We start from the raw sequence: 13,294 nt of genomic DNA, 5'->3' as shown, positions 1-13,294 counted from the left end.
GAGCACAGAAGTCCGGCTGGATGTAGCGGACGGAAACAGGCGTCAAGCGTAGGCTCTTCTAGTCCTGCAATCCCTCCAACGCTAAATATAGCAGATGGCGGCGATCTTCGGTCAGATTTCGAAATCTGAACTTACTTGCCGGAAATTAACGGCGGCGTCCACAAAATCACACAGGACGGTGACAGCTCCTTCGGTAGATCGTCTTCAGCCTACGGATGATAGCTCAACGTGTCGTTGCTATCCTAGCTAGAGTTGCTTGATCTCTGTCACAGGTTGTAGTCGGGCGTGTGATTTTACGCGGACGCGTTTAAATTTAGCGTTGTTGCCAGGCGAAATGTTTAGGCGCACTTTCTTGAAGAAATAGACCGATGTCACCGAGCATACTGCGCATGCGCAAGCTCGACGACGACTGACCGGCCGCCATCTTAGTTGTAGTTCTCGGAGCGCTTGTGCCGCTGCGGTTTGCAGGACTCTCCGATCAACTTGCGCCGTGTGAAGAAAATCGACTTCGATCAACATCGCATGTGCTTGACATTACTACTCAGACCTTCTAGGTAAGTGTTTCAACGAAGCTTATTCTTTCTTACAGCGTAGTTTATAAAATATCACGCTATATTGCACAGCTGTAGCGGCCGGATCGGCCCGGCATAAACCGACGAGCCGGCGTGGTCTTTCCGTGCATTTATTCTGAAACAGAGAGGTTTGTGACCCTGAGCTGGTCGTCAGTTAACGTTTAGATTATGTAAGTGGTGTAGTCAACGTAAGGCAATGTAAAGGTAGTTGCCAAAGGCTGTATGGGCTGCTTCGCGGAAGTGAGAAGCATCGCGCTGATCGTATTTCGCTGCATTAGCGACGGGCATTTGCTAAACACATTCCGAGTGTGGTGCAGTTGGAGCTTTCCGAGCACTGAAAAACCGAGCAGTAAAGACGCACGGAAGTGCAGGTCCGATATGTTGTCGCTGTGTTGCGCGCTCGATTCTGCCGTTCTTGTAATGCGCCCTTAGCGGTCAGCTGATCCCGCCGATTACGCGCGCCTACGTACCGTCGCTCTGACCACCACCCAGGCGATACGCAACAAGGAGAAATATAGGAAATGGAAAGGCTGCTTTACATATTAGATTATCGTGACGCGCAGCCGAGAACGCCTGTGTAGTGGGTGGCGAAATGCCGATTTGTCTAGTTCGCTATCATGCAGCCGTCTCTGCTGCATCGGTCATCATGGGTAGCTAGCCACTGACTGGAATGTGCTAAGAAAAATTTGTCGCTCGCGGAGAAACGTGCTCGCCCAAGCACTTGAAATTTTACGGAGCCGTAGTTCGTGCCGCGTTCGTGCTGCATCGGTTATCATGGGTAGCTAGCCACTGATGGGCATGTGCTTTAAGGGCTAAGAAAAATTCGTCGCTCACGGAAAAACGTGCTCGCCCAAGCACTTGAAATTTTACGGAACCGTAGTTCGTGCCGCGTTCGTGCTGCATCATCATTCCTTTTGCATTGATGGTTATTGTGTATGGATAGTTTGTTGCTAGCACTTTCCAAAAGCAGCTACGTTTTCAGTGGAGCTTTGTTTGTGGAAGACGACCAAGTTAGCACTTTAAGCAGCATATGGCTGTGGGAGTTAGCTGCATGTGTGCTGGTCCTCGTAGTGTGGTCATCTAAGAGTACGGTTGAAACAGTAAGAATAATCACGCCATATAAACCTTTGGCTTATGAAATTTTATTATATGACAAGCTCATAAAAGTGTGTTAGCACTTGACTATGGTAGGTTGCAGTATGCTAAATATTGTTTTGTCGCAGGCCTGTATATCGTGATCATGGCATGTAGACCTATAACCGACAACCAGGAAAAGTGGACCAGTCAGACAAAGTCACTGAACCCATTCTTTGGAAAAGAACACATCTATAGGTATGTACAACATTGTGTTAAAATGGAACCAATTTATAAATAAGCCGAGACATGGGTTAAAACTTGTTTTTCAGTGCGTCCCCTTGCCAGAACACATAAGTAACCTTTCTTAGGGTGATTATGCCACCACAAAATGTTTGTTGACAAATAACACCTATGAAATTTCTCCTTCAAGCACGTTGAGAAGCAAAATTATGACATGGCAATGAATGTAGAAATAATCTGAGCCTTTCGGAACAATAACGAAAATATGAAATAGTATGTGCCAACTTTTTGAATGCCACGGGGCTTTTAAGACAGACAGCATTCGTTAACTTTCAGCTCTTGCACGCAGCAGCTTGACTTAAATGACATTGAATTTTCAGCAAGCACATCCACAGAGTGGTATAAACATCTGCATGGCACATATCATTACCTAATTATTTATTTGGACCTGTTGCTAGCATCACAAGGACATTTTTTCAGGGAGGTTACAGAGTAACAAACACCTGTATACAAAAAGTGCAGTGCAAGAATTTAATATTTTACTACAAAGATGAAAAAAAAGGGATGACAAATAGGAAGGATTTGAACACAAACAAAACTGGAAGCACAGAAAGAGAAAAAACAACTACATAATAAACCTACAAAAAGGGGCAGGTCATGAAAGCATCCGGCAAACAGTCAGTGTGTGCAACATAAAACTGCACTTACACACTGCAAAATAATAAGCTTGCTTAACGAGTGAGTGCTCCAAATCTGCTGGACATGCCAGGTAATGTCCTGTCATGTAGTACCAGAATGTGTCGCAAACTATGGGAGGCCTACTATCAGCAAACAGTGTCTGACACACGCGCACGATTCCACTTAATCCTTCAGCATTCCTCAAAAATGTGAGAGTTCATAAAGGCACGTGGAAACCTGCCAGCACACTGCGAGTTTGGAGTAAGCCAGTTAAGTCTGTGACATAATAAAAAATCCTCACACTGGTCTTTTCTCATTTACTGGAGCGCTGCTGCGTCAAATGCTGACGTTTCAGACATTCTCAAGGATTGAGCTTTCACTCTGACAGAAATTGTTTGCCTTCTGTGTTCCCAGTTTGCTTTTAGTGTATTCTAGACATAGGTCGGCAAACTCACTCATGAGTCAGCTCAGTCCAACTCACTCAGACTCAGATCGAGCCATGAGTCTGAGTTTGAGTGAGTCCGGGGGAGTAAAATTTTCGTGAGTGTGAGTACGAGTGAGTCCGGTTGGGAAAAAAAATTTCGTGTGAGTGAGTCCAGTTCAGGAAAAATTTTGGCAAGCCTCAGCCTGAGGGAGCCCTAAGCGCAATATATAAATTGTGAGTGAGTCTGAGTGAGCTCCATGTTTTTTGCCGACCTATGATTGCAGATATATAACTGTGTTTGTAGTGTTGAGCTGCGGGTAGGTGCTTGTCCTTGGTCAGTAGCTTGTTATCGCTTATGCTTTACCAGCTGGATTGATTCATTAACTCAGTTGTTCAGCACAGTACACTGTGACAAAAGGCAGAGAGAGAGAGAGATACTGTTTTATGAAGCTTGAGGGGTCATTTACCACACAATTATAATCTTTCAGAACAGTTCTTGAACTCCAGTTATAAGTTGCAATTCCATAAAAATGGTATTATTCATTTTATTTATCTTTCCAGGTGTACATCTGCACTCAATAAGTTGCACACCATATGCTGACATTATAATATTTCATGCAGGTACATAGAAAGCAAAGGTGCTCAAAAACATCGAGATGCTGGGATACGCCTCTTCACTTCAGGACATTTGCAGAAGCTGCAGTTTTTGGAAGGCAGTGGTGCAGAGACCGTTGTACGTGCAGAAGTGCTAGCTTCCATGACTACTAGGACCCTGTACAAGGCATCCATCAAGTTGTATAAATGTGATGGTGAGGTAGTTTCGGGGAGCTGCACCTGCGTTGCAGGCAAAGGTGCAGTGTGCAAGCACATCTGCTGTGTCTTGTATGGTTTAATGTACATTGCACAGCATGATCTGGCATCTGTGCCAGACTCTCTCTCGTGCACAGAGACAGAAAGACAGTGGTACCACCCCAGAGACCCCAGGAAGGTCACGGAAGATTTTGAGAATGTAGTCTTTTCCAAGGACACCTGCGACAGGATCAGCTGTGCACCAGAACGACACCAAAAACGAATTCAGTATTCATCTTTGAAAGCAGACAGAAAGGTGATGAAAACACCCAGCCTGATAAACTTGCATGGCAATCTTAAGAAATGCGGCCTCGACTGCTTTGCCGACATTCTCGAGGCAAACGACTTCTTGCCCGTGAGAATTGCAGAAACAGCAAATTGTGCTGAAGAAGACAAAGGAATGCCGAAACGATGGCTTGATGCTGTAAAAGCTGGAAGTGCAGTCCAGTACACAGTTAATGACGTGAATGCTGTGGAGAATGCCACAAGGCTCCAGAGTGGATCACCCATGTGGCATCATTACCGGAAAGGAATTATAACTGCATCATCGGCGCATAGAGTGTACACATGGGTGAATAGTACGTGCAAAAGAAAGATGGGGCCCCATGATGTGCGCTCTCTGCTAAGCACTATCATGGGTAAGAAAGTGCGTGCTACTTATGCCATGAAGCGGGGCCTTTTATGCGAAGACAGCGCAAGGAAGGCCTTCCTTGAAAAAAATAAACAGCACGTGGACATCGACGTGAGGCAGTGTGGTCTTTTTTTATGCCGCAACCATCCTTTCCTTGGGGCAAGCCCAGACGGAATCGCTACATGCAGTTGTTGTGCACCACGCCTTTTGGAGATCAAAAGCCCCATGAGAATTGATGCATTTTGCAAGAATGAACTGCGTGGTGGATGCCTCAAAGCCAGCAGCAGGTATTTTACCCAGGTGCAGACACAAATGGGGGTTACCGGTCTGAAGAGTTGTGTCCTCTTCGTGTACAGTGAAGAAAAGTGTGTGCAAGTTCCTGTACTTTTTGATGAGGCATTCTTCACTGAGCTGGTGAAGTGCTGCAAGTTTTTTGCTGACCAGTACCTGGTGCCTTATTTCTCTGGAAATTGGCAGCTTTCTTAATCAGTGTAAATTTACTGTTCCTCTTTGTCATCCCTTTCTGCATGATTTATATTCTGCTGGTGTATGATGTACTATGCGTAATCTCACTTTAATGACGTGTGCAGAAAATTATCCTCGGTACCAATATATCCCATGTATCATGTATCTGGCCGAGGAGTGGCACAAAGCTGCTACATAGCAGCTCTCTATCTGTAATAATAAGTGTTGGGGCTTAATGTCCCAAAACCACGATATGATTATGAGACACGCCGTAGTGGAGCGCTCTGGAAATTTCGGCCACTTGGGGTTCTTCAACGTGCACCCAAATCTAAGTACACAGGCCTCAGGCATTTTCACCTCCATAGAAAATGCATTGTGTAACACAAGAAACTGCGAACATGCATCGTTCAAGCTGGTTTATGCGAGGAATACCCCAATGACGTTCAGTGCAATGTGGCCAAATGTCACCAACAAAGCCAATCTTGATCTCACAATTTATCTACAAATGAGCCAAAGAAGCAAGACTGCTTACCCTCCTGCATATCAAGACCCAACAAAGGATTGACACTCAACGATGCCACAAGGACTACCAACTGGTTTGGATTATGGACCTTGATACGACATAGCGAGAACCATTTGTGATGGTACTTAGGACCTTGCGATGTATGTGGACATATTGGTGTACTGGACTATGATGTCATGCTTGGTGGCATGACGGAAGAACTGTTCCTGCGTGCTACCTGAAGTTTGCCATCTGCTGCAGCCCATGCGATTATTTTTATGTGACCTGCTCATATTACCACTGCTCAGCACAAAGCATGTGTCTTGCCACTATCTCTGTACTGCAAGTGTTTTTTGCCTGCACTGTGAATAATATATTTTCTCACCACAAGTACACCCCAATAAACAACTCATTCTGTACTGGTTAGATTGTTTGCGTCTTCACCGACACAACCACGTGAACAGTAATTTTGTTTGAAAGAAAAACCGTAGAAAAAGCTTTATTCCTAACTGTAGGAGGTCGAACGTGTCTTCGCTTTGAGCGCCTAAGAATGGTTTTGTCTTTCGTTAAAGTTTCAAGATGTTGAGACACTTACACTAGCAGCAACGTTTAGATAAAGCAATGAAACTGTACATAGGAGAGTATTCACTTTATTATTCAGAGGGCATTAACGCATAATTTACAAGAGGTGGACAGAAACAAAGTAAACACAGTTATCTTGTACTGGCATAGTTCAAGCAGCTCATGAGCACAGAGGGAGACTGTTGGATCATGTGTGGGAACACTGATAATTTAATTGTACGCTGAAATTCTTTCATATGGCAGCCACTGGTTGAACATATATCAAAGAAGTTATCACACATGTGCGTAACGTGCATAGCAGTGCGTAAACCTTTCCTGCAATCAACAGTGCAAGGACATATTGATACATTAATGCAAGACATCACTTAGGCAACGAACAGTCCCTGAACATCATTGCTGACAGTCTCTTGAAAGTGCTGGTCACTGTGCCATCACTTTCACAAAACAAGCAAATACATCACTTTCCTTCTAGCGCATGCCCTTGTTTGATCATGCAGAAGTATTCAGATATCTGAATGAAAAAGTGCTAGCTAACTGAAAACATGTGAGGTTAGGACATGAGTGCTAATCTCGCATATTAATAAATACAGTAAAATCTTGTTAATTTGAAAGCCATTAATTCGTAAAATCAGATAATTCAGGCGCGCTCTCTGGTCCCGGCCAGCATAAGTGTTGTTTAATGGAATCAAACCCTCCTTAATTCGGTCACGATTGGCCGCAACCCGGTTAATTCGGACGATTCTCAAAGCGCACCCCACACGAAGCACCACAATCGTGTGGTGCAAAGGAGCGACAACAGTGTTCGCAGGCAACCGAAACGAGGTGGTGCAATCTGCATCACTACTGCCATCAGCGTGAACTGTATGGGAACAATGTTTCCAGTTAATTTTGAGGTAGCACGTTTCGGGTTAGTGAAGACAGGAAGGTCGTGAGCCGCGGTTACATTGTAGACAAGGTCACAAGTGGCGAAAATTACTGCTTTTAAACTGCTCTTATGAAAAGTGCAGGATTTACTTATTCGTCAAGAAAATAGAAGTGTATTGACATTACACACACTTAATTTTTTTTCTTGATACTTTCGATAATTCAGAATTTAGTCAATTCGGATATTTTTTTCGGTCCTGTGAGATATGAATCAACAAGCTTTTGCTGTACAAATTTTTACGGGAAGATCAAGGAGCAGAGACGCACACAATGGAGCCACTGAAACAAGAGTTTGGCATTAACTTTTGACAATGTCTAAATTTTCCTGACCATCTCAAAAAGCAGTTTTTCTAGTGTTCAGCTGGGTGTAGTTTTCAGCAAAGGTGAATCAATGAAGTTAGACAACAGGGCACAGATCTGCCACACTTTGTTGAGTTGTTCAGCCATACTGTTTGGGAAAATCTGTGATAGTATTCTGAAGGTTTTCACCCTCCTGATGACTCTCTCAACATGTATTCGCACGCTTGCGATTCGTCTTGTTTCCTCTTCGTCTTTTTCTGACAGCTGCGGCCGTCCACCCATAAAAGGAGGAATGTTGAGACCTAACGAACGTGTCTTACATTCATCTGCAATAGTGAATCCCCTATCGGCCATGATGCTGCGCCCAGGAGTGAATTTATCTAAGATTCCACAGTGATTGGTCAAGGCCTTGTCCGACAAACGGCCAGGTGCTAGGTCCGAGACAAATGTCACAAATCCGTTGGGGCTGCAAACAATCAGTCCCTTGGCGGTATTGTGCTTCTTGTACAACGAATACGTCTCACTTTGAACGCGAAAAGATGACGGTGTTTCAATGAAGATCTCTGTGCAGTCGAGGATACCGTCCACGGTGTTGAATCCCTTGGAAAGGAAGGCTTGTGGGCGATACTTGTCACACAGATCTGGTGGCATCCATGTGGGCACCTGCATCATGCGATAAAAAAAAAGCTTCTTCATTCCACAGAACCATGTTTGTGTGGATAACACCATGGCAAAATATAAAGCATCAAAAGTACTCACTTATATTCAATTTAAAATATGCCTTAAAACTGAATTTGTGAGAAGCGACAACATGCAACTCTCCCGAACTGCTGCTCTTGTGAACAGAGCTCGGGAAGTCAGTCTACATTTTCATTTTGAAGCAGTGCAACAAATAGGCACAGAGAAGTGAAGACACGAGTGCCGACACTTGTACAATATACGGAATGATGCTTATTGTTTATGGCGTTTTTGCGATAAGCTTTGTTTCCCAAATAATTAGTATATTGGCACATATCCATTTCGTATATAATTTTGTAAAATTTTTCCTTAACGCTTCAGTTAAGAGAGGACTGGTGTCATCCCTTCTTTATACATTCGTGGTCCGCCTCGGTGGTACAGTGGCTATGGTGCTCGGCAGCTGACCCAAAGGTCGCGGGTTCGATCCCGGCCGCGACGGTCGCACTTTGGTGGAGGCGAAATGGTTGAGGCCTGTGTACTGTGTGATGTCAGTGCATGTTAAAGAACACCAGATGGTCAAAATTTCTGGAACCCTCTACTACGGTCTCTCATAACCATATCGTGGTTTTGGGACGTAAAACCCCAGATATTATTATTATTGTACATTTGTGACACTGCTACATCATTACACTTGCATGATTACATCCTTATTTTCAGTTGACGTTGTGCATAAACTTGTTTGCGGTGTCACGTTTTTATTTATTAAACTTATTTGCATTGAGGAAAGAAATACTCTACTGCATCGCAGCACAAAAATAATGACTTACATGAACCAATATGACAGCAAAAGCTCACAAGTAACGCCCTTCCCACAATTGCCAACCAGCCGCTGTGAACGGCACGCATGTTATTCTTAAGTCACATTTTCAATATTTCTGTCCACTGCCATGCAAATGAGACACAAATTATTTTCTGCTGAAGAGAATACATCTAAATCGAGGCGTTCTTCCTACCTTCTTCATGCGATCAGACATATGGATCTATGGAATTAGCAACTGGCTTATCCATAAAGCTAGATTCTGTAGGCATGACACCTTTCCCTTCCAACTTGAACTCTCGTATTCTTTCTCTGAAAAAAAAACCAGTCCAATCTCTGGATAATTTGACAACCAAGATCAAGGCAGTTTCACTCATTCTGTATAGGCACAACAAGTCCAAGCTTCATTCGAAGAGCATCACGCATGGTGATCATGGTGCCCGCGCAAAACTCGTTGCAGCCACCGGCTAACCGTGGTGTCAACCAGCAGCCATACGCTCAGGTGTTCCCTTTAACAGTGTATTGCTGTGTACATGCATTGTGTAGCTGAAATAGCACACATACACTGTTTAGTTGGCAATATTGTATTGCAGGCTGAAATCTATCGTATTCTCACAACACATCTTGAAAGTGCCTACGAGTATCAATAACTTCAGACATTCCGTTAGGTTGTACCACACCATGGACTAGACTTTTTCTCACATCAATGTGAAAATAGGCGTCTTTTTATACAAATAACGTAGTAACGATGATTATGTGACTGTCAACTTAAAAGTGTTTTTGCATACCTGGCGTAGCTTGTTGTGTAGGAAGTCAAGCCAGGTTACCCATAGGCGGGACACCGTGCTCTCCGACACATCAAACCTGTAAATGAAGAGAGACTTCCACAATGTTCTGTCTTGTATCATATTAAAACAATGCAAGAAGCAGCTAGAAGATGGAGGGTTGAAGTGACGGGCACTCGTAGGAAAATTGAAGAGCCCCTAAACTATCTCCTTTATTTTTTAACATTTCAAGTAAATGCATGCATCGAATTCGGAATGTCACAATCATCGGTATCAAACACAGCAGTACCATGTGCCGCAGGTGCACCACAAAATAAAAATAAACAATGCAGTGTTCCTCTCTGGGTCATTCGCCATTCCCAGCATTGGTTGCGACGTCACCAGGAGAACCTGGTCACGTCAACAGCAGAAAGAGCCCGTTTGTCTGCCTGCAAGTATGTGTCCTCCCTGCTTATCCTCCTTGCTCAGCAAGTAGGAACCATCAGCCAAGAGAAGAGATGAGCCAATGTACGGGGTGTAGCGAAGGAAAGAGTGAAACGAGCGAGGGCCGCATTTAGATATCAAACACGCTTAACTCCACTATTACAGCATTACTTCAAAACATTCTCAAAGGAACATGTTCGTTGTAGTCTCATGTGCAACTGCAACAACACAACTAAATTTCAACCACTGTGTGGATTAGGAGTCCTTTAACTAGTGCCATGGGAGGCACTTGTCGTTCAGGGCAGCAGCTATAGAAAAAAGTCACTTTGTCGAAAAACTAAACTCCAATAATATTCCTTGTTAAGTCCTATCCTTGCATTATAGCATGATAGTTTACATGTGCATGTTGTAAGCATTATAAATTAATGCAAAAGTTACAATGATGAGAAAACATGTTGCATTTCCTTTGCACCTAAGGAATACCACTTCATTTAGAGAACATGTATATTTGAATGACAGCAGAGAGGTTGACAGTCAAGAACAGGGTTAGCTCACCTGAATGCAAGGTCGGCTCCGTCAAGTCCCAGCCGAAGTCTCATAAGCACAATTATTAACTGTGTCTTGAGCGGCAGCAGAAACTTTCTGTCTTCATTTGCAGTTCCTTTCATATTCCAAAATTGCAGGCTGTTCACGTCGTCTTCTAACAGCGACCAAAATGCCTCCAAATGCAGGCGTGATGCGAATCCAGTATAGTAGCGCAGTCTCTTTTCGTTCTGAGCCAAGACATCGTATTCAAACTCTGTTCTTTTTGTTTTGGAGGCCTTTCTGAGGCAACCACTCAAACGTGATATTTCAAGCACCAAACATCTGTTCTTTTGCTGAAGGCGGTTATACAGCCTTGCTGAATCTGCATTAGCCTTTGTTTTCTCCTCTAACTCCTTCTTCAATGTAGTAATTACTGCTTTAGCTTTTTCTAGTTCCTGCTCAAGATGGTGAATGGATTCTTGCTGCCTCTTTAGCAGATCATTTTCATTGTGCTCATGATATGTATATGAGTGTTCTTCGAATGTATCACAAGCAGTGTTCTCAGTGGCACTGCACAAGTCGGTGCTGTTTTCATCATTTGATGTTTCCTCGCTGTGTGGCTGTTGCACTTCAACACGGTTGGCAGGTAGAGTGCGCTGTATCAGTGGAAAGTAAAGAAGAAATCTCATTACATAAAGAAGATATTTAAAGAGCTATAGCACTGGCAAATTCCTTTAATGGGAAAACTCTGCCACAGCAAATCATTCTTCTCCAAGGTGTATAGAAAAAGTAGCAGAAATTCGTGTCAACACACTGGTGTAATGAATAAATAATCTACTTATTTGTCACAACGTACTCTGTCAGCTGCTACGTTTAAATTATGTGCATGCTGAGTGATGCCTTGCCATAAAAAATGGACTTTCATACCTTCACTTGAATTTGTCGACGCTTCTTTATAATTTTTTGCTTAAGTGGAAAGACTGTCGGTACCCGAACCATATACGTTTTCTTCCCTCCTTCGAAGTGTTCGCCGCAAACTCTGTGGCCTGTTGTGGGCACGAACTTTGAGAACCTGCAAAAAATGTCGTATTTTTTGTCCTTTTGTGGTAAGGTGGTGCAGTGGCATAAATCATGGGGATTTCTGACAACCCTTGTGTTCGTGCATGCCTTGCAAGTGCCTCCCAAAGCACTTTCAAAGAGCAGAAACAAAGTACAAAAGTGAAAGCTGCTTTCTCTTTCAAAAAGCACTGAAGAGTACGAACTTTCCAAAATGTTACGGGGTGCTCCTGATGTGTTGCAAATGTTTATTATGATTGGCTTTAAATTAAAAAGTAAGTAAACAGTTGACGGTAAGTAAATGTTGACAGTTTGGCGGAAGCCGCTGATGATAAATTGTGAATCTGATTGTCAGGCTATGGTTATGTTAATTATAAATAAGTCATCCCAAACATAATGACGCTTTACAATGCAAGAAAGTTTCCAGGAGTGAATCGTGGGAGGCTACTATTAACAGGTATACATGCTGGGGAATGAAGCTGAAACGTTTGTTCACCGAGCCCCCCTTCCCCCCCCCCCATAAAAAAAAAGTACGATTTTTCTGGATTTGCGCCACTAGCGTGGTGGGTGGAAGTTTGTGGAGCGGATTTCTAACCAGCGACTCGCTCCGCGATTTGCCTAACGTGAGCGTCATCAACATGCACTGCGCCGAGTAGGTGATCCCGGTGATAGTGCACGCAAGAGATCGTAAATGATCAAGTGTAGGCTAAAATCAAGTTTAAAAAATATCGTCACAAATTATTACGAAACATTTGCGATATGGGCATGCTGACAGGCTTCCTCTGTTATATGCGCGATTAATAAAACACCCTGAAACAGCCTCTGCCGTAGCACTGATGCCTAATGAAACGCGCATACCATAATCGCATCAATATTATTAGTCTCGCGTTCCGGATAAACACGCCGCACAAGCGTTTCGAACGCCGCGCGCGCTCTCCTGTTTTGTAAATGTACAGCACCTGATACGATTATTCTTTATATAAATATACGCGCGATGAAATACCTTTTTCAGCATAGGAAGTTCGGAAGACGCCGGCCGACATGGCCGGACTGTATCGCGGCTGTGACATGAAGGTATCTGCGCTTACCGTGGAAAATACACTTTTATACGTGCCTCGCTACACTTTATTTTAAGTCAAGTCGATCGGCTAATCTGAACTGAGTAAGCTAAATGCCCTAACGCAGCAAAAAACAACAAAAGACAGACTTACTTGCCACGCTGTCCAGCTCTGTTGATACGCTGCAGCCAAAGCTGCCGAAGCTTCGTCTCTTTCGGGAACACGTAAAATCCGAGGCCCTTTCGTTTCGAACTGTTGTTGAAGCATCCAGGAACACAACATGTGAATCCACCCATCGCGGAAAATAAATGAAAGTTAATAAATCTCACTGCGGTGCGGCCCGCCGCAGCAACGAATACACGGGCGCGCGGACGGATGACTACAACTACCGGCATGCATCACGGCAGCGGTGGCGTAGTGAAACTAGCTGGTGAGATCGGTCTATTGTAATTTCGTTTCTTATGCCCAGTGGTCTGCCGTATATCACGTAGGACAAGTGGGTTTTATATGAAATGTTTCAGGTGCAGTAAAGCCGGCCATAATAGCACGGCGTCACAAGCTTTAAGAGACGCGTAATTTATGAGAACGAAACGCGAACTTCTTTTAGGCTTTATTTTTTGGCGTATGACGACACATGATGTCATGCGTCCTTCTCAGTTAGTGGCAGTGATATATCACATGTCGCTGCAACTAATCTGCCATATTTTG

General features: G+C 43.8%; 3 protein-coding genes across 3 annotated transcripts; 1 reads left to right on the top strand and 2 right to left on the bottom strand.

Moving 5' to 3' along the window:
- The first annotated feature begins 365 nt into the window (after positions 1–365).
- On the top strand, positions 366–5,106 carry LOC119390021 (uncharacterized). Its single transcript, XM_037657528.2, has 3 exons — positions 366–554; positions 1,796–1,904; positions 3,613–5,106. Exons 2-3 carry the CDS (start codon positions 1,813–1,815, stop codon positions 4,955–4,957), a joined length of 1,437 nt encoding a protein of 478 aa, XP_037513456.1. The 5' UTR covers positions 366–554; positions 1,796–1,812; the 3' UTR covers positions 4,958–5,106.
- A 1,633-nt stretch (positions 5,107–6,739) lies between these two features.
- On the bottom strand, positions 6,740–10,885 carry LOC119390023 (uncharacterized). Its single transcript, XM_037657529.1, has 3 exons — positions 10,503–10,885; positions 9,528–9,603; positions 6,740–7,907 (listed from the first exon to the last, which is right to left on the bottom strand). The coding sequence occupies exons 1-3, from the start codon at positions 10,613–10,615 to the stop codon at positions 7,302–7,304; spliced, it is 795 nt and encodes a 264-aa protein (XP_037513457.1). The 5' UTR covers positions 10,616–10,885; the 3' UTR covers positions 6,740–7,301.
- On the bottom strand, positions 10,740–13,026 carry LOC119391214 (THAP domain-containing protein 11-like). The gene is made up of 4 exons (XM_037658887.2): positions 12,740–13,026; positions 11,400–11,544; positions 10,907–11,128; positions 10,740–10,772 (listed from the first exon to the last, which is right to left on the bottom strand). The coding sequence occupies exons 1-4, from the start codon at positions 12,979–12,981 to the stop codon at positions 10,740–10,742; spliced, it is 642 nt and encodes a 213-aa protein (XP_037514815.1). The 5' UTR covers positions 12,982–13,026.
- Positions 13,027–13,294: the final 268 nt, after the last annotated feature.

This window comes from Rhipicephalus sanguineus, chromosome 4 (genome assembly GCF_013339695.2).
Source record: "Rhipicephalus sanguineus isolate Rsan-2018 chromosome 4, BIME_Rsan_1.4, whole genome shotgun sequence".
In the NCBI taxonomy this organism is placed as follows: Eukaryota; Metazoa; Arthropoda; class Arachnida; order Ixodida; family Ixodidae; genus Rhipicephalus; species Rhipicephalus sanguineus.
This window is presented reverse-complemented; position numbering and strand designations above follow the sequence as displayed.

Coding starts and splice junctions, on each gene's coding strand:
- LOC119391214 (XM_037658887.2), bottom strand. CDS start 12,981: ATGCCGGTAGTTGTAGTCATCCGTCCGCGCGCCCGTGTATTCGTTGCT. Junction 11,129..11,399: donor GTCGACAAATTCAAGTGAAG/GTATGAAAGTCC, acceptor CCACTGATACAG/CGCACTCTACCTGCCAACCG. Junction 10,773..10,906: donor AACTAGAAAAAGCTAAAGCA/GTAATTACTACA, acceptor TGGTTGCCTCAG/AAAGGCCTCCAAAACAAAAA.
- LOC119390023 (XM_037657529.1), bottom strand. CDS start 10,615: ATGAAAGGAACTGCAAATGAAGACAGAAAGTTTCTGCTGCCGCTCAAG. Junction 9,604..10,502: donor GGAGCCGACCTTGCATTCAG/GTGAGCTAACCC, acceptor CTTCATTTACAG/GTTTGATGTGTCGGAGAGCA. Junction 7,908..9,527: donor TACACAACAAGCTACGCCAG/GTATGCAAAAAC, acceptor CGCATGATGCAG/GTGCCCACATGGATGCCACC.
- LOC119390021 (XM_037657528.2), top strand. CDS start 1,813: ATGGCATGTAGACCTATAACCGACAACCAGGAAAAGTGGACCAGTCAG. Junction 1,905..3,612: donor GGAAAAGAACACATCTATAG/GTATGTACAACA, acceptor TATTTCATGCAG/GTACATAGAAAGCAAAGGTG.